The sequence below is a fragment of the Pomacea canaliculata genome, linkage group LG5 (genome assembly GCF_003073045.1).
Source record: "Pomacea canaliculata isolate SZHN2017 linkage group LG5, ASM307304v1, whole genome shotgun sequence".
In the NCBI taxonomy this organism is placed as follows: Eukaryota; Metazoa; Mollusca; class Gastropoda; order Architaenioglossa; family Ampullariidae; genus Pomacea; species Pomacea canaliculata.
The window spans coordinates 4254697-4281714 of record NC_037594.1 but is presented as its reverse complement, the minus strand read 5'-3'; the positions used below and the strand labels follow the sequence as shown (position 1 = coordinate 4281714).

At 41.7% G+C, this 27018-nt stretch overlaps 1 protein-coding gene across 4 annotated transcripts in view; it reads left to right on the top strand.

Annotated features, from left to right (window-relative positions):
- The window catches only part of LOC112563732, a 49178-nt gene that overhangs the window by 14806 nt on the left and 7354 nt on the right, over positions 1–27018 (top strand). For 2 of the 4 annotated variants that reach the window (XM_025238002.1, XM_025238006.1), the window contains 18 exons: positions 8531–8680; positions 9214–9259; positions 9662–9833; positions 10662–10716; positions 10879–12784; positions 16503–16604; positions 17417–17542; positions 17947–18082; positions 20826–20886; positions 22354–22461; positions 22779–22868; positions 23034–23237; positions 23765–23969; positions 24146–24318; positions 24503–24737; positions 25256–25419; positions 25964–26089; positions 26479–26587. In XM_025238002.1, coding sequence (XP_025093787.1) covers positions 8531–8680; positions 9214–9259; positions 9662–9833; positions 10662–10716; positions 10879–12784; positions 16503–16604; positions 17417–17542; positions 17947–18082; positions 20826–20886; positions 22354–22461; positions 22779–22868; positions 23034–23237; positions 23765–23969; positions 24146–24318; positions 24503–24737; positions 25256–25419; positions 25964–26089; positions 26479–26587 — 4168 coding nt within the window. Of the gene's footprint in view, positions 1–8530; positions 8681–9213; positions 9260–9661; positions 9834–10661; positions 10717–10878; positions 12785–16502; positions 16605–17416; positions 17543–17946; positions 18087–20825; positions 20887–22353; positions 22462–22778; positions 22869–23033; positions 23238–23764; positions 23970–24145; positions 24319–24502; positions 24738–25255; positions 25420–25963; positions 26090–26478; positions 26588–27018 lie in introns of all 4 variants that reach the window. The other 2 variants (XM_025238003.1, XM_025238004.1) reach the window with 2 other exon arrangements.

The window sequence follows — 27018 nt, the reverse complement described above, 5'->3', positions numbered from 1 at the left end:
TCGGACAAGCCTCGACAAGCTCGACAACTGTCCTCTTGTTGGCGACGTTATCGCCTGTGAGTGATACTCTGGAGGCGGAAGAATGTTATTGCCCGCGAGAAGCCAGACTGTTGTTGTTATCGTTGCTGATAACAAACGATGTCGAAGCAACTGTCATTTTGTTTGATGGCTCGGGTCTCTTAACTCTAGCGTACTGCTTTTCCATTCCCGCTGTCGGTTGAGCGAGGAGGGATGGGGTGGGGTGGGGAATGCTCGCTCATCTACACGTGAAAAAAAATGTGTTTGTGCTCCCGCGCACCTCTGTGTGTGTTAACGATCGTATCACAACCCACAAATTGCAAACATGCCGTTGTTGTATGCGGTTCTATAGGAAGGAGGAGTGATAAATTGACGGCCAGGGGAAAGCATATCGATGATGATGCAACGCCCAGGTTTCCATTGCGAATACTCTCACCGCTCATAGGAAGAACTAGAACGGCATGATAAGGGGGCGTAGAATGGGGTGTATGTTTGTGTTGAGGGGGGCAGACATGGTTTGACTTTTAAGGTCAAGCTGATCAAAATGTTCGAACACGCAGCTTGGTGTATTTTCGTAATGAAATGGTGGTTTTGCTAGCACGGCAGTTTGTGTCTTCGTGGTGTTTGAGTTAACACACTTGACATAAAGGTCTTGTACGTCGGTGCTGAAGATGATTTGAGAGTGATGCATTATGACCATCGTGGCGCCAAGACCATTTATTTTCAGCATCAGCTGAGAGGAAATCGACTACCTGCGGAGGTGAGTTGACTGGGGCGTGCCAGACAAATCAAAGTTTAGACGGCGCGGTCAGGGTGAGGAAGAAGTCTGCCGGAGCATGTTACCTGAAAGGACAGATAAATCTCGTTAATAGATGGCTGTTGCTGGAAGCACTTGTCAATCAAACACTTGCTTTTCACGCCAAGCAAGAAAAGAAACAGAGCCCGCCTTTTAAGCAGCACTTGATAAGCAAGAAGCGAACGGAGGCTGTGTAGATGATGTCTGTGTGTGTGCACGCGTGCGAGAAGGAAAGAGAGAGGAGTCGGACGTGCCTCGCCACACACTGCGTACACGGTGTGACGTGCTGTCTACACGCTCCAGCTTCACGCAGTGCGCTGCCTGTGCTGCGTCAACCGTGTACGTCGTGCCGCAGGCCCACGCTCGGAGCACCCTTCTAGCATCCCCGTGGTGACCATCTCTCATCATTTTTTTTCTCCCTTACCCTACTTAGCATTCACAGTGCTAGCGTGTACACGCCACCTTCCGCGCCCCGGATCAACCTAACACCCACACCCTCCGTACGTGACGACATCCATCCATCAGTCATCGTCAGAGGTTGGGAGGGGGGGCGGGGAGAGAGGTTGTTCGCCCCTTCGCTCCGCCCCACTGCCCGCGCGCCTCCTTCTTCGCCATAACGGAACCCCTTTCATTCCCTCCCCGCTACCATCTTGCCTTGGCACGTGCAGCAGTGGTCGTGGCTGGCTTGGTGTGGCCCTTGATCAGTGCATCTTCATTTACGACTCGCCAACCATCCGCACTACAACTTTCTCTCTCTCGTCGGCCACGCTGGCACGATCATTGCCAAGGTCACACGCGGGAGCTGGGATCTCCGCAGTTGGTTGCCCTCCGCAAGGGGTGGGGCTGGGGGCTGCGCACGCCGCAGACACCGCCAACACTAGAGGATATGATCTGTCGAGGCAAGCAAATATTGCAGGAGTCTAAACGGTTGCCGTTGAGTGATGACGACGATGCTTTGGATTGACTAGCGTTCTTTTTTCAGCGGTGGAGGTCTGGAACCAACGCTGCCCTTTGGCACTTTTTCGCTCCTCTCCCCATCCCAACCCCTGTGCCGCCATTCTTCTAAGAGGTTTCCCGGTGGTGGACGATCGTGCAGGCACCTGTCAAAAGGTCAGCGTGATTGGAGATGGAGTTCTTATGGCCGTGCTTGTCCCACCGCCTGTCTCCCAAGCATCCTCGGTGTTAGCAGAGTTCTGCCAGCGGTTGTGGAGGAGTTTCGTGTTGAGGGTGTGCACCACACAGCAAGACTGGCCAGTGCTGTGGTGTCCATTACGTGGCCGAGTTAACCCACTTCCGGAAGCAACAGGTGCAACAGGCAGTCAGAGGCCTTCACCTTGAGCTTCGCGGATGGTGGTGAGCTTTCACAGGTCAGTAAATATTTTTGTTAAAGCGAGATTTCTTTGAGTAGCTTTCTTGTTGGTTCTGAACATATTGCTGAGTATGTGGTATGTACACCTGCATATTAGCTAGTCCTGACAGTAATAGTTTTATTTCTAGTAAATAATTGACTCAGTATAGTTAGAAATTAGGTTGTGTTCGTCAGCCATTCCTCATATAGTCCGGCAAACGATTGTTGGTTTTTGCAAGACCATCACCATCTCATAGCTTCACACAGTAGTGAGACGTGCATGTCTTGAAACATACTGTCTAGGACTTCCCTAGAAGGTCACGTGCCCTGCACGCATGCACAGAGCGCACAGTCAAAGCTGCAAAGCTCACGTCACAGAGACTTAAGTGCATGGCAGGTGTGAAACAGTGTTACCTGGTCGTGTGACAAGGCAAGCGACTGCAACGGATATACAATACCTGACGGGTATTAGAAATCGAGGAGTGCTGCATGAGAAAATTATGTGCATGTTTGCATGTGTGAGAAAGATACTGTGTCTGAGTGAGAGAGAGAGAGAGCAGCTGTCAGACTAGTAGCACGTGTTAACCGACTTCTCTGAAGGTCATCACGTATGTCGGTAAGATCAAGGGAGGAGCGTGCGCTCCTGTCCTCTTTGTCAAGACAAGACATGGACGGGGGTAGTAAAAACAAACCTAAAAAAACACGTACACAAGATATCACCAGCTCCACCACCACCCCACTGTGTGTATAGGAAGTTGAAGAAGATCCTCAGAAAAAAAACAAACTTGTCGACCTTTCATCGACGATGTCATTGCGCGAGCAGGGCGCGTGCACGTCTGTTTCACCACCACGTGACTGTCATGGCGACCAATCAGAAGCGGCTGGCAGACCTTCAAGAAGTGTCATGTCGTAATACTTCTGCTCGCCTTTCCTGCCTCGAGGTGCCACCAAAAATGCAGGTCGCTCTGTTCTCGGTCGCTTCGAACACTGACGTCAGGGTCTGCTACGACCTTTCTGCGAGGGATCTTTACTGTCGGCTGTACATAAAAATAAACCGCCACCCGAGCACGAAGCATACGCCGCGTTGCCTATTTTCTCCACGAACTCTCAGCAGATTTGCTAGCGGCAAGGAAGACGAGAATCTTCAGGTAGGGGTAGGGAGTGGAGGTACCCTATGGATGACGACAACAAGGGTGACAGCTGTGGTATGGTGGTGATGGGATCAAAGAAAGAGGGAGCCTTTTTTCAAAAGAAAAATTAGTAAGGGGGGGGGGGTGGACATTCCAGAAGTTTGTGGCTGTACCTTTAGAGGCGTGGGGGAAGTTCCTTTTTTAACTTGATCTCACATGAGAGATTTGACACCGGGCGTCCTTGTGATAAACGCGCGTGCCGTAACCACTTTACTGCAGGACGTGAGCAGAATCATTTTTCTGACAAATGTCAAGTCAACATACAAGCTTAGTCACACGTGCACTTGTGTAAAGAATGCGCATGAAGTATAGTCACAACAGGGATCTATGTCTGGCAGTGGTTTGGACACGGAAGGGTAACTTGGACATAACATCATGTCCGGGGGCCAACAATTCAGCGCCTTGTATACAAGGCACTTGCAAATATATGAACGAAATGTCAACACATTGGCTTTGCCACAAACTGTAATATTGTCCTAATGTGGCTAAACTTTAAAATGCAATTTTCTGACATTGGAAGTCAGAATCTAAAATGTGAAATTACATTTTTCTTCTTCTCATAAATCAGAATATTTTGAACACATCTGTTTCCCCTTCCATACAAAATGCACACTTAGTGTTTTCAATATCTTCATAGCTAAAGCAAAGCTTTTATGAGTTTAAAGTAGATCTCTGTAGTCTGAATTTTATGAGTGCATTTCTCGTACCCATTTGTTTTATGTGTGCAAAAAAGCTAGTCTGTTAAGTGATCGTTTAAAGCTGTATGTTGCAAATCTGGAGCTGAAGTTTTGTTTATTCTGCCAGTCTTGGTGAAAACAGTCCATCAATCTTAATTTCAAACCCCCCCCCCCAAAAGAAAATAATAACAAACCCCTTGATACTGCCAAGCCATCGGTGTGTGTGTGAGTGAGAGAATGCTTTCAATGTACTTTTCTTTGCCATCTGTAGATGTTAGTTGGCAGGCTAGCTTACCAGCTGCAAAATGTCAGCTTAACTCAACGACAGTAGGAAAGAAGAAGCTCCTTTGTTTTGACTGATCCTTACACCATGTCATGGTGGCAATGATGATCTGTAGTCTCCTCCCTCTTTCTTTTGGGAAAAATAAGCAAGAAACCGCACTTACAATAATGTGATACAGTCTGCAGTGTATTCAAAGACGGTAGGAAACAGCTTATAATCATGATTCAAGTTAATTTGAGCCAACACATTCTGATTATCAGATGTTTATGAACTCTAATCACTACTATATCTAATGCCGATGTTTTTATCAGAAGATTTCTGTCCTATCGAGAAGTTTTTCACCTCCGCAACAGCGGGTGTAGAAAGACAAACTAGTGTCTGAGGTCACTCGATAGGCCGAGGTTCATTCCTTGTTTACATCTGAGATCAAGCCTCTCTGCAATATAAAAGTGATATTGTAAAGGGAAGCAGTATCGGTTCCAGCCTCTTTCGTTTGTCTAGACTAGGCTAGTTTCTTTGATCGTCCCACGTGTCTAAAGATGGGATGAGATATTTTGACAATTCCAGATTTTGATTTCCTCCCCCCCCCCTTTTTTTTTTTCCTAATTCAGATTTGCTTTGGATTAATAGTATTGTTTCTTAATTTCGTTTCTGTAAGTTAAACTAGCAGTGAAAACTCTGAACAATAGCAAATCAGTAGACTGAGATGTTTCAAGCGAAAATTCAAATGATGCAAGTGTGAAACTAAGTTAACACGCTCTGATAGCAGTAACCTTGTCATGCCTATTTCTTTTCTCGCGGTTTATTATTGGTCTGAAACATCAGATTTTGTTGTTTTTTATATCTTAATTATAGCTGGCAGTTGTTTACTCTGTCTTGTATTGACATGCCTATCTAAAAGCTGGCTGTCTTTGTTAAGCATGCATTCACCACATCTTTCGAACTTTTCATCATTTGCTCTTTTTGCGACCTCTTTGCTTGTTTGCTTGGTATCAAGCAGTTAAATGCGAATACCCATTCCTTTGGCAGGTTGTGTGTTACACAAATCATGGAGTGTACTTTTAGCCCGCCACACGTTTTTTGTTAGCAGTCGGGAGCCTCACAATCTTTCTCGACATTGTAACACTGGCTTGTCGTCTGCTTCTGCCAGTCTGTGACGGACGTCAGAGGGTCACGTGACGTAGAATGCACCTTTAGTCGACAAGCAGACGGCGTTTGGAGAAAGAGGACTGTGCATTTTCATTTATAAAAAAATATCTTCATTGAAGTTTGAGGCTTTATCCTGTGAATTGCAATGAGCACTTGAAATGCTTCAGTTTGAATTGACAAACCCTTTAACCAAGTATTTTTGTGACGCAGTGTTCGCGGCCTGGGGCATAAAGAGGCGGTCCGGTTGCTCAACGGTTAGCCGCCTGTCACCTGTACAGTCATGGTTGGCTGTCCTGGGTTCAGCTCCCAACTGTTTTTTCTCTGCATGTGGCTGTGGTATAGTCTTAGTTGCTGGCTCGGCGCAAATTCCACTCCCCACAAGCATAAGGTGAAATGCGGTGGTAGAGTAAATTACCTTCATGCTGCGAAACCCGGAATACTTCAGTGGTTAGTAATTACTGCTTCCAACGTGTCTGTTCTGCGTGAATCTGTCTGATTGACAAGCTGCTTTCTTGCTTGCTCAGCCCGAACGTTTCTGGTGGTGGTTGTCGGGACGCTGGTGGCTGGCTGATAGTTGTGTGCTACAGGTTTCCTCGGCGTGTGTGGCCAAGCAAGTTTAGTTAGTTTAGTCCTTGTTACTCCTCGAGGAGCGTAGTGCCGGATAGAGGGCCAAGTAAACAAGTTCTGATTTGCTTGAATCACCTAAGTCATACCGAAGGTACTCACGATTCATCATCGAATTATCGTCGAGCGATCGACACAAGTGTTATCTGGAGGCCCGCTTATGCGTCTGTTGACTACCGTCATTCTTATCGTGCGAGTCAGCGCGGATTGCGGCAAACTTTTTTTTTTCCCGTGATGGTGGAAGGCGCGCTATCTTCGCGGTTGCAGGCAGATGGAGCAGGCCTTGAAGGTTTTGTGGTTCGTGGCAACACGACTCCCCAGGCGGTGGAGTTCTGCCGTCTCGACCAGCGCTGCCGTGAAAAAGAGTGTGATGCTTGATCGCCGGCAGATAGTCCCAGATCCCAGGTGCTGATCGCCGCCGCTCGCCTCAGCTGTGTGTAATCGGAGTTGCGGTCTTGGCTTACTTTTGCCGCCTGCTTGTGTTTTCCCTCTCTTCGCCTGCTCCTCCTCATCTTTCTCCTGATTCCCCTTGCTCCTCCCACCATCTTCCCTCCCTCTGGCGCTTGAATCCGTCGATGGTGCACAACTGTGCGTCACGCGGTTGCGGCGTGCCGCCACTTTTCCGCCAGGTTAGAGTTTGAGAGTGGGGTCAAGCATCAGCGGTTGACAGCCAGCCAGTAGCGTGACCTCGGACTCGAGAATTTCAGTGACCGTACGTATGAATCACAGGTGCGAAGCCGCTGACATACTTTATATTGTTTGTTTTATACTTACTGCTGCTGGCTTTGTGGTTACATTACATTCCGTATAGTTAGTGTGTATTTGAGAATTGCATCTAACTGCTTTGGGTGTTACAAAGTGTTACGTAGCTAGCCCCTGCGTGGCCAATGCTCCCAAGTGTAATAGGCTGACAGCTTGATGATTGTTTCACGGCTGATTAGGTTTCCGCCCGCGAGAGATTATTTCACGCATGTCCGGCAGTCGCATCGGACCTTGTGAACTGACGCAGGTTTCTTTCTCTTAACTGAGCACAAATGACTAGGTGTGTGGGTACAGGCGCGTCCATTTTCGTAGGTGTCAGGGAGTGAGCAGATAAAGGGTGCCGACAGGAAGTCATCTCCGGTACATAAAGGTTCAATCAAGGTCAGGGAAAGATAGAAAATAGCGAACGGTTTAAGTTGGGGGTGGGGTGGATACGGCAGTGCCACGGTGCCTCCTTTAATGGCGTTGAAGGTCTCTAAAGGGGCGAGGGGTGGGACAAGCAGGCCGGAGCGCAGGGCAGTAGAGCGATAGGATGAGCCTGTGACTCGCAGCCGTCAGGTGCAGAGAGTCGTGTTGCCAGAGTGCTATCTGCACGCGCACACACACTCGCCTTCTTCCTTTGATGTCTTGCCCACCCATACTCTCACCTACCTCCTTTTCCCTGCTTATTCTCCCACCTCACCCTCCGTACACTCGTTTCTGTCGGTAGTAGATATTTGATGGCTAGAAGACCTAAATCACAGAAAAGCAGTTGACGAGCACGGGAGGTGGGGGGCAGTTAGGGGAATGTTCAGGCAGTGACAATCCCATCACATTTCTCCTCTTGCTGGCGGCCGATGCCGGGAGAGCACGTGGGGAGGGAGAAGAGAGACGGTTAGCTTTCTTGCACGCGACGCGGAGAGGGGTTATAAACAAGTAATTTGCACAACCTGCTGACATCCTTCATCGACAAGCGGGCGCTTTGATCTTCGCAGACTTACTGGAGGCGCCAGGTGATGGTGCACAGCCGCTTCAGACCTGGCTGCCGGAATGATGAGAGCAGGAACAGGGGGAGGGGGAGGGGGAGGGGTCTGTTGGCGTAGATCCTAGGGAGAGAAATGTTGGGTACTCGTAAAGCCCTGACAGCACCACAACGTCGCAGAGGCTGATGTTTTACACCTGAAGGTGAGGTTGCCGCTGCTGTTTAGTGGTGTTTTGGTTTCTAGACAGGCGTCTCGATCGACTTGATTTATTATGGAAGTGCTGGCGGTTTAATAGTAGCGGAGCCCTTGTCACTAATACGACGAGATTTGTTCAGATTTCTTCTCGATACGCTCTCTCTCTTTATCTCTTCCAGGCCTGGTCCTTGGAGTTTTTACTGGGTACTTTGGGTTTCGACCTGCCTTTCAGGACCAGCATAGTGTAAAATTATCACTCATGAAAACAATTTCCTGTTAAAGCAAGCAACCAGTTGATTACTAATAATAACTTGGTGAGACCAGAAAAACACCCCAGAACAGCTTGATGTTGAAAGAGAGAAAGACACTGGAATGCTTGATGCCATCATAGGAACCAGCATGTCCTCCCTTATTTAATCTGTTAAATGAGCTAACCACCTCATTTGTCTGCATTTAGTGGCCAAGTATTGGTAAATTGCCAGCAGATATAGCAGTTGTTGAAAATTGTTATTTATATGTGCTTCAGGGGGAGAGGGACGGGCAGGGACATCTAAGTCAGCTGTTGTCGTGGCAAGGACCAAGAACAGTGGTTCTTCTTCGAAGTCCAGAGGGGTTTGGCTTTACACTTCGCCATTTTATTGTCTACCCACCTGAGTCCACAGAACCTTATAGTCAGGTAAGTGAGCAGTTAAAAAAAAACAACCAAAACCCAAATATCTCCTGTTGTATGCTTTAAAGTAGCATTAGTTTGAAAAAGGTGGATGTGTTTTGGGTTGTGCGTGGTGTAGGTCCCAGCTGTGTCTTAGTCTCAGCTGTGGCTTGATCATCTTTGAAGAATGTTTTACAGAACTAATTAGTGTGGGATTTGACTGTTATTGCATTAACAGGGGATGATCAAATGTAGTTGCAACCCCTGCCCAGTGTGTTAAACAATATTCTTACTGTATTTATTAGACAAAGTTTTATCATCTATGTAGTGTTTCTTTATTACCCACTCTTTATGATATATGGGTATTGAATGCATACCACAGATTTACTTTGTTGTATCACCCAGCTAGTAGATGGGATATTTTGCAATGTTGTAATTTATATGAATGTTTCCAAAATTTAGCACTTATTATTGGGCAAAACGTGAGTTCCATGTTACCTTTTGTTACATGGTCGTTAAACTTTAGTCCTGATATGATAATGTACATGTTTATTTTTCAGGTGGGAGAGACTTTTACTCAAAGTTTGAGCTGGGATGACTGCAGACGTAAGGACAATTTGACCACAGTGTTTTGATGTGGTAGTAGGAGTGGTGGTGGTATGCATATGTGTGTGTGCTATGTGTTTTTAACAGGTAGTAGTTTTTTTTTTTTTTTTTTTTTTTTCATAGATGTGTGGGACTGAGTAAGTGTGTGGTAGTATGGGAATGTTGAAGTATGTGTAGTATTTTATGCCACTGATGTTGACAAATGTATTTCCGCTGTGGATTAATAATAAACTTGTCTTGTCTTGTCTCCTCATAATTCTTAGGTTACTGCCGTACAAAGACTCACTTTTATTACAGGGGAGTATGCAGCATACTTTTCTGAACATAGGACTCAACAAGGTAGAAAACTTGAATAAAATGGTCAAAGGCACAACAGTTGATTTGTGGATGTGGTGTTTGCAGGAAGAGTGTGTGGTGGGGTGGAGCCCTTGGACACCATCTTTGTAAAGAATGTGCAAGAGGACAGTTCTGCAGACCTTGCTGGTCTTACACCTGGTGATCGCATTGTAGCTGTCAATGGAGAACCGATCAGTGGCAAGAATTATGCTGAAGTAATATCACTAATCAATGCCAGGTAAGTGACAGCAATATTTATCCACCCCCTTTTCTTCAGCAGGACCTAAGGTGCTTCAGGTCTTTCTTTTTTAAAAGATAGATTTAAACTAAATTTGAAGAAGTTAGTCTTTTAATGTGGTGAGTGTAAAGACTATTTACTCACATTTTAAGTATGTATGATTTATCTATTATTCTGTCAGTCTTCTCCTTTTTCCTTCTCAGAATCTGTGTGTGTATATTCATTCAGATACCCTTGTGCTTTTGATATACCTGTGTGCTCCTGTAGTTTGCAAAACGCTAGTAAATAATGAGAAATAATTTATTTTACATTTGAAATAACTTGCTTTTTTAAAACCTTACAAATTTCTTTAAAAAAGGTCGTTGGAATAAGCAATGCACAAAAATATTTTACAAATGTTTTGCAAATAGGCCTTCTATATAACTTTTTTTTACGAAGGTGAATCTCATAAACTTAATGATCAACACTGCTTCAGGCTTGGCACTGAACATTGCATGACTTCTGTGCTGGTGCCAGGAGCATTTATACAATTTAAATTGAGTGTACCCTATAGCAGTGCCTAAAGTGTATGCATTGGTCTAGAGTGTTTGTAATTTAACAAAAAAAAAAAGTGAGCCCAGTTTAAAAAGTTTTTATTAATGGCTTTTTTTCACTGTACAAGTTATCGACAAAATACAAATCAGCAGATATTTCTTTTCTGCTCTCTTTTAATTTTTTGTAACCTTTTGTCATTGGTACAATCTTAGAAGATTAGCTTTGGCTTGGTAATGAAAACCTTTATATGCTGGTACACATATGGGTGTTTTAATGTTTTCTTCATTTTGTAAGTCCTAGGTCTCTGAAGCTGTTAGTGGTCCCAAGGCATGAAGATATTCTGCAAATGGTGAGTGTTTTAACACAGGTGTGTGTGTGTGTGCATGCATGTCGCATGTGCGTGTGTGTTTGTTTATGTGTACATACATAAAGGGATAAGAGACAGTGACTGTTAACATGAATGTTGCAGCTGTGTGTGGTTTTTTTCTAGTAGCATTCCACTGTGTTGCAGGCTTACCAATCCCACAATGTGGAGTCGGTCACAGGAAGCTCTGCATCTCTAGCAGATGCAGCATTCAGTCTGAGTTCCTCTGATCTTCTTCCATCTTCCCAGGATTTAAGCCATAATCCCATGCACAAGTCTGCAATTGAGTTGGCAGTGTCACCATCTGGCAGCCAGAGCTTAGGATCTTCCCCCACATCGTTCCCAACACAAAGCTTGCGTCATGCCCGCTCTGGATCCCACTTCCCAGTTTCTCAGGACACTGACTCCAGTTCATCTCGATATGCTGGGGTCAGAGATGAGGGAGTCTCTCACAGGGGCATGTCGGGCCCTGCTGGAAGGCCCATGTCCCAGGACTCTGCTCTTCGGTTATCCGGAGGCGTTCCTAGTCGAACCAAATACTCTTTCGGTCTGTACTTCCCACCTCGTACTATGCCAACCTCTCCACATTATAAGGCAGCCAGTGCTGACAATCTGTCACGCTCAAGTGCTGGCCAGCAGGAGCAGATACTGAGGATTGCTGCTGATGCCAGTGGTGCTGGCAGCCTGCCAGAAGGAACTGGTGTCAAGGATTTGGAACCCAGTAGCAGATTAGGCACCAAGAATTCTTCTCCTTACCACAGCTACACTCTGAGTTCTGCAGGACAGGAATGGGACAAAGGTAGAAGAGGTCGAGATGGGAGATATTATGTGCCAGTATTAAATCAGTCATCATTTGCAGACAGTAAGAACTATGCTAGCACTGGGAGGACTCGCATGGTCGAGCGCCCTCACAGGGCCAGCACTGGGAGCTCTGTGTCCGTTACTGCTCAGCCAGGTTTGGAGCGCTCTCACCGTGCAAGCATGGGCAGCTCTCTGCAGATGGAAACTAGAACCCTTGACACTGGGAGTGCCTCAGGACATACTACTTTCGTGGTTCGAATTCCAGTGAATGGAAGTGTAGGTAGCTCGCCTCAGCATAGTTATGGCAGCTCATTTGCTGTGACCCGCTCACCGCGACACACACAGATCGATGTGCAGAGATCATCACCTGTCCAACGTTTGCAGTCTCCAGACACTGGACAGTCTTTGGAAGTGCAGCCAGGCTTTGCAGGTCCTCTAGCTGCTGCTGATCGCAATCGCTCTGTGTGGCAGCGCAAGGTGCTGTTTGAAAATGGGAAGAATGAGAACACTTCCATTAAGAAGTCTCCCAACAACCACCTATCAGAGCTTGAAAAGCTCACCTCTCAGCGTAAGTTTGCTAGTGTTGCCACCCGAATGGCTAGTTTCGAAAAATCATCTGATGAAGACACTGAGGAGACACAGACAAGGGAGTCCACTCCTCAGCCCAAGTCTCACCCAGCAGTTAAGGTGCGGAGGCTGTCGTTGGAGCAAAGTTCAGGGACAGAAACAGATGGGACTATGGTGGCAGAGAACACTCGTGAAGAGCAAGTGGCTGATTCTAGCACTCAGGATGGCAGTGAGTTTGCTGCAGTTAGTGTTAAAGGGAGCAGCCCCATTAGGGTTTATGTGTCGCCAAGTACACAAAACATTTCATCACCACCGGTGCTGGAGGTTGTGCCAGTGTGTCAGAGTGGACAGCAAGGGATTCCATCAGAAATTCGCCAGCCTGTGTGTCTTGAGTTGCATTCCAGCCAGCAACAGGTGCAGCCAATTCACCCTCTTCAGCCAGTGCAGATTGTTCAGCCCTTGAAGCGCGATTCTAGCCCCATGCAGGTATCGGAGCCTCTTCTTCAGTCCAGCCATTCAAGACCATCATCAATCCACAGCTGGCCCCAGTCTGAGCCGGAGTGGCACACCCATAGCTATGAAGTGGAGTACTTGCAGCCTCGCTTGAGCCTTCTTGATACAGGAGGTTCTCGTCCTGCTCGTAAGCCTTCCTATCTGTCAGCAATTAACACTCCATCTTCCCGATGTAAGTTGGTGTTTTGATTTTTTTATTTATATTCCTAAATGTTTTAGCAAATGAAGTTGAGCTGCTTTGGTCAGAAATGTACACACTTTTTTTTGAACAAGTATAACCATAAGCACACAGCATCGACTGCTTAGACAGCACTTAAGAGGCTCTTCATAGGTTGCAGTGAACCACACTTTGCAGAAGTTTGCAAGATGTTCTTATGATTGACCTTGAAAGTTAGTTGCAGGTGACCTTTGGAAAGCTAGAGAAGGATATTGCAATGCAACATTTCAACCACAGTGTTGTACATGCAATTCTTGAAAACATTGCAACATGTAAATCACCTGTAACCATTTAGTGATCCAGTTTTACACTGCTGTCATCTGGAATAAAGGGGTTATTTTCCTTTGTGACACCAACCCATTTAACTGGAAAAATTACTACCTTTACTGGCAAAAACTGTACAATGAATCGAAAGCTTGTAATCAGGATTTAACGTGTTTAATTAGTTGGGAGTAGATTAACCCTAACACAGGTAGATGATATAGCATTAGATGAGACATTTTTAAAGACTGAAAATATTATCAATGCCTTGACAATGATTATGGTATAGATGGAAAGCAAAAGGAAGGAAAGAGTATGTAATGAGGGTGGCCTATTGTTTAAGAGCGAAGATCCAACTTTCGGCATCCAGCATGTTATATTCTATGCATCCGGTGTTCTTGCCTGCTCTGCCTGTTTGATAAGCTACCTTAGAAACTCCCACCACTTCTCACTTTTTGCCAGATTTTAACCCAAACCCAATGTTTTGGGTAAGACAAACGTATGATCCAGTCCTTATATTTTTATCTGAATATTGATAAAAATAGACATCACCCCCACAAAATACCACCTATCCATTATCACATGCCACAATGCCTATGTCTTTATTTTATACATGTATATATAAATTCACATATTTATATATATGCACACATTTCTAAACCATGCAGAATACAAGGCTGAAAGCAAGAGTGCACTGCTTGACTTAACACCACTTTTAATTTGGTGCTGTGTTTATTTATTGTTGCTCCTCGATGAGCATAGGACCGCAGTTTGGTGCTATAGGTGGTAATATTGTTTAGTTTATTTCCCTATGATTCACAAGAGAAGAGAGAAAGTTAAAATAGGTTGGTGGAAGGAGCAATACCACAATTAGTTTAGAACTACATGCTGTAAGTTATTATTACACTATGTGGTCTTGTTTTTACCACCTTCTAACTGTTTTTAGCCTCCTGCTGATGAAATACATACTAATGTATAAAATCCCACATATATTACTCCTAATCGAGACTTAGACACCCATTTGCCACAATGCCTAATGTTTAGAAACTACATGTTTTAGTATATCAGATGCCCCATTCTGAAACTTTCAACTGAAATATGTTCCTCTGGGCAACATCTGGTCTTCTTCTGAATTTTTGTTCAGTATATGCAAGATGATCATTAGTTTTGCAGAGTGTTAAATTTCATTGCCTACAGTAGCCTAGAAATGTGACATTTGTGTTTTGAATGCCTTTAGAGTTGAGCATAATACAGCTGTCCAACAAATGCCTCACTCAAACACGGTCACTGGTGCAGTTCTCTTTGCCTTCTACCAGAAGCTGCTGTTTTATTGCTAACCTGAGGGTGCTAGTCATTTCCAAAAATTCCTCCCATAGTTGTAAAACAACTATACTACATGATATCAACAGTCTTGATAAAGGTTTCATCTAATTTACATATCTCTATTGTTGGTGACAAACTTTGGGTAGAGTTCAGTCAGTTTTTGACAGTGCATGGTCATTTGATTTTTAGTCTATTATCACTATATGATAACAGTCCTTAAGTGATGTGGTCTGTGTGACAGAAGATTTTCCCTTGTTCCTCTCTTCCCCTGAAAGGTGCTTTTGATGTCGGTCATCACATACTTCCTGTTGGTTGAAAGTAACTGTCCTGTGAAACCTGGCTTACATTTAAGGGAGTCCACAACTGCAGGAAAGTGTGGAGCTGGTCCACTGCTAGCAAACTTTGAAAAGTTCTTGTATTGAATAGCAATAATACCTTATTTAATGCATGTAAGGTACAGCATATTATTTATTAAACAGTACCACATACAACAAACAATGGCTGTTCATTATATATCCAACCGAACAGCTACAGCAGTGCTGCATAAACACATACACCAAGTATAGTCCTGTGGATGTGTGTAGCCACGTTAACACAGCCACAGCTACTAAGGAATCAGCTGTGTTTCTATCCAGTGAACTTTAGTAAGTATTTTCAGCATATACTGGGCAAGTAGATTTTAGTGAAGATTTTCAACAGACATATATTAGCAGTCCCAACGCAGGCTATGAGTAACCATGAGCTGCACACCTGGTTCACTGAGACACTCATTCAAGCACTGACAGCCAGCCATTCAGTTTACAAGAAGATCTTAGTGATCTATTCCAAGCCATGCTATGAAGATAAGCATACACTTATTTCTTTTTTTGTGCACAGTCCTCATTCAACAAAATCATTAACAAGCATTGCATCTGTCGTGCTTCCTAAATGGTGGCATTTAACTATTATTTTTGATATAAATCATGGAAGAAATGCAGATTAAGGCATTGTTTGAGGAAACACGTCTCTAGCTTTTAAACTCTGCAAAAATTTTGTCTGTATTTTTTTAAATGTCTATATTTCACTTACAAGTTAAAATTTGTTTTATGCACACACCTGGTACATCTTTCTTCTCTGCCTCTATCCATTGTTTTTCATCTGAGTCTTAAGTTTTATCTTCGCTAAAAGCAGTAAAGGCTGGTGCTTAAAGTTTTTTATAACTATTATATTATGGCCAGAATGTTGCCAAGGACTTTCTAGTTTCTTTTAAATCGAAGGCAGAAGAAATGATGGAGTGTGGAGAATAATGCACATACTATTAATAACCTTCATTTGAGGTTAATAGTGGATTGCATTTTAAAATATAAAGAAACACAAGAAAAGATTTATTTATACAGTGATACCTCGGTTCTCGAACATAATTCGTTCCGGGAGGACGGTCGAGAACCTGTACCTGTACCAAACTTTATGGCAGGAGGGAATGAATGTGGAGGGAAGAGGGAAGGGGGATGGTTATTGTTTTGAAGGGGAGTCCTCTTCAATAAAAACAGAGGGTAACTGCTCTTCGTTGTTTCTGTTCTCTGTATCTTTTGCTGAGGAGAATCAGAATCTTGCTCTGCAGTTGCTTGTCTGATTTCTTTACGGAAGAATTTGTCAATTGTTTGCTGTTTTTTTCTCCTTTGCAAAATTTTGCGGAAAGTGGACATAACATTGTCATTAAAAATGTTAACTGCTCTATTTGCTACCACTTTATCAGGGTGATGTTGTTCAACAAAATTTGCGATTTCTGCCCATTTTGCACACATTTCATGACTCTCTCCACAAAAACGTGACTCTCTCTCTCTGCACTCACACTGATGACGCAAGCAAGGCGCGCTGTGCCGAATGAACGCCATTCGGCTCAACTCGGCTCATCTCGGACGTTCGGATGTTCGAGTTCCAAATATTTGTTCGGATTCCAAGACAAAATTTTCTTGAATTTCCTGGTCGAATACCGATTTGGTCGAAAGTCAAGGCGTTCGAGAACCGAGGTATCACTGTATTATTTAAGTGAGAGCACTTAGATACCTGTTTGCTTAAAATAAACCACTAACGTTTTTACATTTTCCAGACACTTTGACCCCATCACCAGAACATGACCAGGTGGATAGGGATGATCATCAGGCCAGTCCCTCCAGATACCTCCCACCACCAGGTGCTAACCTCAGCTCAGGTGTGTGGTTTATACACATGTGCAGGCATATTGTAGATAAACTTGCATTGTACAGTTTTTCTTTTGAAAACCCCACTATAAAAAGGTTACAGAAGGGGAAAATTGATCAGCAGCAATAAAAATATATATTTATGCCTTTTATTTTTTTCTTTAATACACCCTGATCCAAAACATATTGCATACAAAATTTCACATCAGTTTTGGTGGTAGGTTATGGTCATAATTAAAGTAAGGTAGTCATGTGCATGGATGTCATTAGAGAATGAGGTGTTAGAGCTTTGATTTACATGGGAGTCAGTTCTGATGAGTGTGGTATCCAACTCCTCTTCCTTGCTGTCTTACCTTCCCCAACTCTTTAAAGAGTCGGATACCCTCTTCATAGCTGGAACTACTGGGTTAAGCATACTGTATGACATGGGAGTGTAATCGATTGCGTGCAGTTGGTTTTGAATTTAACATTTGACATGTTGAGTGACTTAGGGTTAGACACTGCTGATGTAACAAAAACACTTGACCATCTGCTTCTGCAATGGTCATGGAAGACAACAAAGATACTTGGCTCATAAAGTAACTAATAAAAATCCTTGTTTAGACTTCAAATGCCTCAGCTGAGGAAAACTGAAAACTTAGTTTTAATGAATCCCAGTTTTAGTCCTACATGAAGGGTTTGGAAGAGATTGGGAGGGTAGCAGGTGTAGATAGGAGTTGATATTAAGTGTAACCAGTATGAGTATACAGAACCAGTAAAATAGATTATTAAAAGATGGACATTATAATTAACTGATTCCAACCATTGTTTTTCTTCCCTGCAGTGATGTCAGCAAGTGATAGTGCAGTTAGCTTTGGTTGTCAAGACATGCCACAAGTCACATCGCCATCACTGTCCACCAGTAGTGTGGATACACTCTCATCTGTCATTCTTCGTAAAAAGACTGCAGGTGAAGAGAAAGAGGTCCTTACAGGAACATGTTGCAGGGGATCTTTGTATTTTTCAGATCTTTTCATGCTGCCTGTTTGTTTATTCGACATAGGGCTGTTGAATGGGTTCCTGAAATTTTATTTTAAAACTTTATGCACCTCCACTTTCTTGTCACATCCCTTGAAACTGCATCTAGGGTGCTACTATTGTCTCAGGAGGCAGAAAACAAAGATTGCATCACAGCAAGTTTATAATGGCTGTTTCTGTAAAGTTTAGAACCTAGTAGAAGTGCTTGTTATTTTTTGACTAGTTACTGCTAGCATCCATTAAAGACTTGAGTGGTCATAACAAAGATCCTAACAGCCATGTTATTCCCTAGTGTAGAGTAATGGTGGTGGAGTCATGATCAATTTGTTATTTCAGCAATGATTGAGGACTCTACGGCCAAGCTGCACCGCCGAACATCCTACCTGATGGCAACAGCCCGTGATCGGTCAAATAATGCCACCACCACAGTGCAAGGCACTAGCTTCAACTTAACCATCCCAGAAGAACCACCGTATGTACAAAATATAAAAGATTGCTCTAAAACTGAAGAATACCTGTCTTAACTCATTCTTATATCTTTCTATCAAAGCACATTGTCTTAGTCATAGTGAATTGCATAAGAATAGCTCATTACATTTATATAGTTTTGAAAATGTCGTAAACAGACTAAACTAGGTGCAAGCTTAAAACAGCCTGTACCAAACATTAGGCTTATCTAAATAGAACACCAAAATCTAAATGCCAGTTGGCAAATAGAACAAGAAGATCCAAATGCCTGTAGGCAAGTAGAACACCAAGATCCAAATGGCAGTAAGTAAATAAAGCAACATGATCAAAATTCTAGCAGGCAAATAGAGCAAAATAATCCAAATGCCAGTAGGCAAATAGAGCAACATGATCCAAATGGCAGTAGACAAGAAGATTAGCAAGTTCTTGTGATGCATTTGCAGAGGTTCAGCACTACCTTACTGTGTATCTGCCATTTCATTATGTACAGTTTGATCATGGATGATAATGCTATATTTAGATGAAACTGGCATTATAGAGCAGAATACTTGTTTTAAAAAAAATGAAGTTGGACCACTTGTCCTGACCATCTTTATTGTGAGGGATGTACTTATCTCCTCTCCCTCACTGCCTTTCCTCCCCCCAGCACCTTATGGATACAGGTACCCCTTCAGCTGCTGTGTCATGTGGGAGTGTGACACATTGAATCAGCAACTACCTTGGATACCATGGCTTTAACTGCTAAGCTGTTAGTGTTCTGAACGCTTGTATCTAGTAGGACATGTATACTTCTTAACATGTGTATTAAAAGATAGCTGTTTTAATTTGTGTGTGTGTGTGTGTGTGGGGTGGGGGGGAGGCATTTTGTGATAACTGTATGGTTCACGCAGCAGATGACATTGTAGTATCCCCATAAGGATTTAGAAGGAGTTGAGGGGCAGGAGAGTTTAACCTGGAGATATGGTCATAGGGAAAAAATTGCAATTTTCCTGCTTAATAAGACATTATGTGCCTTGGTAGCAGCTAGTGTTTTCCTGCAATTGCCTTAAATATGGCATGAAGCATATTTCTCATGTTTCACTTCTCATTGCATATATTGTCTGAAAGCATAGTTCTAAAAGAATGAGTTAAGAGTGACAGTAGGATGTTAAGAGACAATACTGATAGATTTTTTTTAACGGATATCTATAGATATTGGGGAAAAATTATCTACTCTGTAAATTCTTATATGGAGCAGTTGATAAAATATCTGGTTGCAAAGTACTCAGTTTGTACCTGTAATCAACACGTGGCACAGAATACTACTCGAGTACCAAAACAACATGCTATGTCACTCTCATGTTATGCTGCCCACAGCAGTTAGGTGCACAATAAGATTTCATCAGTGTTCGCTTTTCATCCTTTAAAATATAGTAACAGTTTACAGCCATGAAACTATTAAATGCAAAAAATATTTCAGAAATGGGAAACTGAAACATCTCAATGAGCAGATGATGAAAATAGTCTCAGACTCACCGACTACTGAGTACTTTTTCTTTAGTCAAATGCTGCAAGAGAAAATTCAGGCACAAAGCATTATAGATTTTCTTTCAGGAATAAACATACATTAAGTCTTGGAGTGATTATTTTATATACAAGCTGTATATTTGTATGCAATCTGTTCTACATATCACTGTTATATGACTGTAAAACAGCATTCCAGTCCTTTCTGTTGTTTTTGTGGATTTTGAATTTTTCAGCTTTTCTGTGATTTTATTGTCAGCATTAGACCACCACTTCATTTGAATCGAGCTTATTCAAATCAGTAATTGACATGTGTGGTATTCGTGTAACAAAATATACATTGTGCGTAATGTGATTATGGACATGTAGGTGTAGGTTCAACATATCTGTGCTTTGGATGTCACTTGACTAACTTGTTGTTAAAACTGAAATATTCATATCTGGAAATTCTCTCTTTCTACCTTTCTCTCATAAGGTGCACAATGAAATGATAAAGTGATGTGGAGGGTTTTTTAATGTTAATGGTGTCAGAATCTTTGCCATAATTGAATTTCATTGGGAGTTGCCTGTAATGCATCTTATTATGGGTTTTTAACAGAATTAAAATGAAAATGTTTTGGAGGTTAATTCACAAATCAAGCAGAGTCTATGAACTTCCCATAGATGGTAGGAATATGGCAAAAATTTGCATTCACCACTAGCATGTTTTCTACCTATGCGCTTTTGATAGCTGACATATTTTATTTGCTCAACCATTCTATCACATTAGTGTCTATACTTTGGGCATGCAGCTTCTGAAAAGGTGAGCTGCGGTGTTTATATTAGTGTTACAAATGAGGTCTTTAGAGCACTGTATGCTTTTGTGTTTTGGTCTTTTAAACTGGCTGGTGGAACTTTGTGTGATGCTAGAGTTTGTTTACTTATCATTTATGATGCGTAATATTTGGATGAAGACATTAATTACCAGCAACTGTCAGATTTGATATTAGCTTGTAGATGGCTCTAAGTGTTGTAGAAGGCTTGATGATTTATATCAGCTGGAGTGGCTCATCCCATGGCAAGTAGCAGTCTTGTTCAATGTCACTGTGATGTTGATGTGTTCAGCAGCCTGTTGACTTGAGTTCTAGTGGACTGAAAAAGTCATGGGAGCAATGTTGCTTTAATGTGAACCTATCCCAGCAAGTCAAACAATTGACAGTAGATTAAATGATGGTGTTATGGCTAGCACTTGTGTGTGTCAACAGATTAACTCCTGTGCATCGGCAGTACAGCCTCAACAAACTGAAGAGCTTCTTTGGTGAACAGGTGTGTGGTGGGAGTTAGATGTGCAGGTGAACTCATACACTGCCATATGTATGAGTTTGGTCATATGCTGGAACTAGCAGCCCACTCACCTGTTGTGCATTTCAATGCTTTAGTTCAAGCTGACCAATTAATAATTTGAACCTGCCAAACTTGTCACATGCTTTTTGTAGTTTTTGCACGCTTGTTCCATCCTCAGATGCTTTACAGATTGTGTTGCTGCTAACCTCTTGTACTTCACAGACTTTATGCACTGACAGATAATATTTCTGATGAACTAATCCCAGTTTTTATGTTTCGCTCTTTACCCAATCTGTTGCTGATCCTCTGGTCTGGGCATCTCTTCAGATCTGTGAGTAGCATTCATTCATCCTGCGTTTTGATAGTTCATGCATGCTTTATGCAGTTGGTTTTGAATTTAACATTTGACATGTTGAGAAGCTTAAGAATAACATGCAGTCAAGCCAGATCTGGAAAATATGATGGTTATAAGTTTTAGCCTGTGTATAAAATCATAATTGATACAGAACATTGCTATATTTACATCTTCAACTACATGGAAAAATGTGTAGTAAATAAGCAAACAGAAAATAATCATATTATTATAGTCACATGTCAAAGGGAGTATGAAAATATTTTGACTGTAAGATGGGTGAATGTAAAATGTGTATGCACACTAATCAACCTTAGAGGTACCTGGAAGTTGCTGAGGACATTAAAGAAACATAATTATTTATTTGTTTATAAAAGAGATTAAGTCAAGTTGCTCATAAAATCAACTTCATTACAAATGTTTTGCAGAGTTCATTTTTATAGCAGTAAATATCCTGTTATCACAAATAATTTAGCTTTAACACATCAGCCATCAGAAGTAGAAAGAAAGTTAAAATAGTAATGATGCAAAAGTACTGAATCATAACTCCCAATTTTGTGTGTGTGTGCATAATTGCTATCAAAATCAGTTAAATATTGAGAGGCTACAAATGGCGTACTTAAAAGATTTTGTAGACATAAGTCTTTATCAAGAAAAGAAAATTGAGCTTGTGTCATTTGTTGGACACTATATTAGAGCTTGCACATGCCAGAAAAATAATTGGATACTAACCTGACTAGAAGTAATTATGCAAAGTTTATCTACTTTGTAGACATGGGGAGTTAATTGTTTGACCCAAAACAGGTTAGTAAGCAAAAGGAAACAAGAAGTGAAAATTCTCTGTAAACACAGATCACTTTTATGTCATCAGCTTTGTAATTCTCAAAGATGCTTATCAATAACATCGTATTATATAATCTTTTTTTATTACTCTGTATGATAGCAATTAATCCCTTATTCACTGTCAAGTGTTAAAAATTGCTAGAGATGCTTACTGAAATTAATTTTTGCTATATAATCTTTTCATTAATGTATTTTTTGCATTAAGTAGTATATGCACGTGTCTGTAAAAGCTCTAAAATATGATTTGTAAACAGACTCCTACTATCCTTGAGGCAACTGAGCGTAAAGCCCTAGAAAGTCCTTTGCCAGACATCACACGTGAAGGGCCTATGTGGTGCAAGGTGTCTGTCTATGATGGCAAGGTCAGCAGTGTCAAAGAGCAGAATTACCTTTCTTTAAGTGCTTATATTTAATTTGATCTGACGACCTTTTTTTTCATTCTTTATACCTCTTTCTCCATGATTGTCTTTTGAACTTTTACCGTGGCTTGCAGTAGAGAGGTTTGACTACTAAGAAATGACAAGGAGAAATAATTTGGAGGTTAGAATATTTTTAGTACATTAATGTATATATGTGTGTGCAAATACACCTGTCACATTATAAAGCTACTTAATATTTGATACCCAATGCATGCTTTATGAATAAATGAAGATCTTACGCCTAAATTTGTTTCTGACAGAAATGCAGTGACAGGTCATGGAAGCAGGTGTGGGCAGTGTTGCGGGGTCATGCGCTGTTTCTTCTTAAGGATCGTAGAGAGACTAGTGGGGTGAGCTGCAGTCTTCTTTGGTCATATAGAGAAATTTAATCAGCATGTGTGTGGGTGTGCACACATGCATGAGTGTAAAATACACAACTATAAAAATGAATTGAGCTGTCCATGGTTTGAATTATGCAGATTTCATTATGAGTGCATATTATTATTTTTCTGCAGCAGTCAGCATTTGGTTTCGAGGAGCCACCTGTGTCCATTAAGTCGTGCCTTGTGGAAATAGTCCATGACTACAGTCGCAAGCGCAAGAATGTCTTCCGACTGACAACCTACACAGAATCTGTTTACCTGCTACAGGCTGAGGACAAAGGAACCATGATGTCTTGGATACAGGCCATCAAAACTAACAACAGTCCTGATCATGATGTAAGTTTTTAGTCCCTCATTATTTCCTTAAGTTGCTATGGTAAGGTAAGCTATTGTTGCTGCTGCTAATGTACACCAGACCTCCCTACTCAAGTTTTTTAGTCCAGTGTACTCTCTTGATCACTGCTGTAACATTGCTTCCTTTTCTTGGCAAGTTGTCCTTACTGTGACGCTTGAAAAAGTAGCTCCAGTAGGTTCTTTCTACTTTCACTTGATTTCCGGATCAAATGGCAGCTAATAGCAGCCATTGTAAAAACTCACTCTGTACCTAAACATAAACAGTTACTATTGAATGCTGTGAAACATTCAGCATCCAGTGAATGCAGAGTAACTACAACTTTTCTAGCAAACTCACTTGCACATTACAGGTCACATCAAACAGTTATAGTTTACCTTGTAGCATAGCAGGTGTGCAAATTCTTTCAACTTTACATGTGTCCGAAATACTCAGAAGAGGATGTAGAACTTGGTTTGGTAACTTGTGTTTTTGGTTGTTTGGTTCAACAACTCTCTTTTTATGTTGACAGGATGATGGGATGGGCAGCCTTGAGTTGATTCGCCGCAAGGCAAGTACGCAGTCAGAACAGAGTAGTGTTCAGACCTCTCCTCAAGCAGTTCATCGTGACAAGGAGAAGGAGAAAGAAAAGGAGAAGGAAAAAACAAAGAAATTGGCAGCGTTGTCCTTCAAAGCCAAGCTGCCTCACTCACCAAGCGTACGACGCAAAAAGAATGGTATTTAAGTCTTATTTATTCCTTTTCGAGACTGTTTGTCCAAATATTCCACTTCCACAAAATGCAAGAATACATGGCCACCCTTGAATACTGAATTTTATATGGTAGATGCTGCTTTTTGCTTCCTTATTACATAGTAGAAAATGCTGTTTATTTACTTCATGGTCATATTGCAGAGGAAAGTGGTAGCAGAAAGGGCTGGAAGGGACTCATCATGCCACGTAGCTTCAAGAAGCAGACAAATGAAGAAGGTAGCCATGGAGGTGGGGCCGAAGCTGAAAGTGAGGACCTCTCAAAGTTCACATTTGGTGTGCCTCTGGAAGACTGCTTTCCTTCTCCAAATAATGAGGTCTGTGCTGGTTCAAAATTTTTATGGTTTTAGAGATAACTTTTGCCTTGAAATGGTTTCACTTGCACACACCATGTTACTATTATATTTTTGTGTCCTGTTTTCTGCGTGTTACTTAAAAGCTCATCATTACAATAGTTTCACATTTATTTTGTATTTTATATTAAAATACTTTGTTTTGCAGTATGTCCCACTGATTGTGGAACTTTGCACACGGATTGTCGAAGCACGAGGGTTAGAAGTGGTTGGGGTGTACCGGGTGCCAGGCAATTCAGTTGCTGTGGGTCACATGCAAGAAGAACTGAATCGGGGCATTGAGAACCTCAACATGGATAACGACAAGTGGCTTGATGTCAATGTGGTTAGCTCCCTTCTCAAGGCTTTTTTCCGTAAACTGCCTGAACCTCTGGTCACTACAGGTAATCCATTTGTTTCTTTATTTTCTTATGTTTCTAATATTTTTATGAAATAATCATTATGGGCCCCATTTTAAGAAAATTAGAAGCTATTTCCAATTTTCTTTTTCTTCTTTTTTTTTCTTTGCTATTAGTTTTTTTTATTGACATTTTTTTATAATATAGTTTTGCCTGTGTAAGACTTATTCGCCTTTTTTGTCTCTTTCCTCTATTTGCTCTCTGCCTGCTTGTGCTTATCACTGGCTGTCATCTTCCTGCCTGTAACTGTCATCACTGGCTTTATTGCATGTATTGTCACTGATGTGGCTATTTACTGAAATTGAAATGGTTGTCTTCAGCCTGTGTATCCATCTGTTGTTGAGGTCCATAAACCAGATGTTCTTTTCCTAGAATCTGCCTGCACTTCCTTGTGAGTCAAATAGTAGGTTGTTGATCTAAGATTGAAATGCTTCACTCAATAAGCTAAACTAGAAAAACAAGTAGTTCTAATTTAGCATTTCTGTCTGTGGTATGTCTGACAGCTCTGTATGATAAATTCATCGAAGCCAATCGTAATCAAAACCCTGAGAAGCGCATGCTGAAGCTTAAACGCCTATTGCACACCTTACCTGAGCAGCACTATGAAACTTTCAAGCACCTGGCTGAGCACCTTAGTCGAGTGGCTGCACATGGGCACATCAATAAGGTAAGCAGCTTCAGGAACAGTGGAAGAAAGACTACCTCTAATGTAGTGTGAATATGGATCGTGAAATCCAGCTTGTTGTGCATGGTATGTTTATGAGGCTGTGTAGATGCTTCATCTGTTTCACAGCCTCATTAAACAATAAGATGATTTATTCTTAAGTTTGCATAAGAATTTTGCGTTGTTGTGACAGACAAATGTGTACTTGTATAAACACACATGCATAATTATAATTGCCTGTACACACTTTTCAGTGCACATATCCATCATCTTTTCTGCCAAAAATTCTTGAAATGTGTGAATTTTGTTTTAATCTGTATGTTGGGGCAAGTGGAGTCATAATAGAAGACATCACCAGAGGAAATGTTTTAACATTTATTGGAAGTCTCTAATTGGTTTCCTTAATTAACCAATGTGCCCCTAAACATCTACAGTAACATAAAAAAACTAAAACATAATTGCTATAGAGTCACAATTTTCCAGAAATGATTAAGCTGATCTGCATGCTGTGAATGTAAATGTTAAACACTGATCTTTATGTCTATAGATGGATGCCAGGAACCTGGCCATCATGTTTGGGCCAACTTTGATTCGCAAAGTGGAGGATGATACTGTGTCATTAGTCACTGACATGTCAGATCAGTGTCGCATCGTTGAAAGTATCATACTGCATGTGAGTGATATTTATTTCAGTTTTTAAAACGTATTTTTAAAAAAGCTACTATCAGTTAAAATAAAAATTTTCTTACTTGATTTTATGCTTTGTAAGTGTGTAATGGGCTTTATGATCAGACCTATAATAAAAAAGTTTGTGGGCTAAGATTAAAAACAAAGTAATGAGAAACTGATGTACGGTTGAAAATACCATCAGCTTCTTGTTATCTTGCACTCCCAGCCTATCACCAGATCTTGTGGCAGAACAGATTTCCCCTCTGGTTTCTTTTATTCTTTTATATCACCATTTTTGCCATCCACCCAATATTTTTGTTTGAAGGATGGTGATAATAATTAGTGGGTATGCATGACATTGCGTTACTTATGTCTTTTGTTTTGACTGCACAGAACGAATGGTTCTTCAGTACATGGACACATGATCATCATGTGCCCATTGACAACTCAGACACCCCTCAGCCCTCTGCCTTAGATACTCGAGTGCCTCGTGATGATGATGGTATGCAGACTTTATGATCATGTTAAAGAGATTATGATTATGATTCAGCTAATTTCATTGAGTTGCTGGCAACTAGCTTTTATTTGGTTAGTTTCTGCATATGTGACCTTAGGCTTTCTAGATTAGAATACAAAAGTCAGAGTATCATTGCTTTATCACTGCTTTAAAACCACTTGGGGAAATAGCTTTACTATCTTGCACAATTTGAGTTTTGCAGTGTATTTTGTAGACTTAAAATTACTTTATCACTGTTTGATGTGACGATGGGTCTTGTGATGACATCCTCACTTCGTCTGGAAATCCATCTAGAATTGTTTAAAAGGGGGTCAAAATCATAATATTTGTTACTATTTGGCAGGGTTGGTGGATTGCATGCTAAATGCATGCTATTGCATGTATTTCATGCCAAGAGCACACATTATGATCATGAG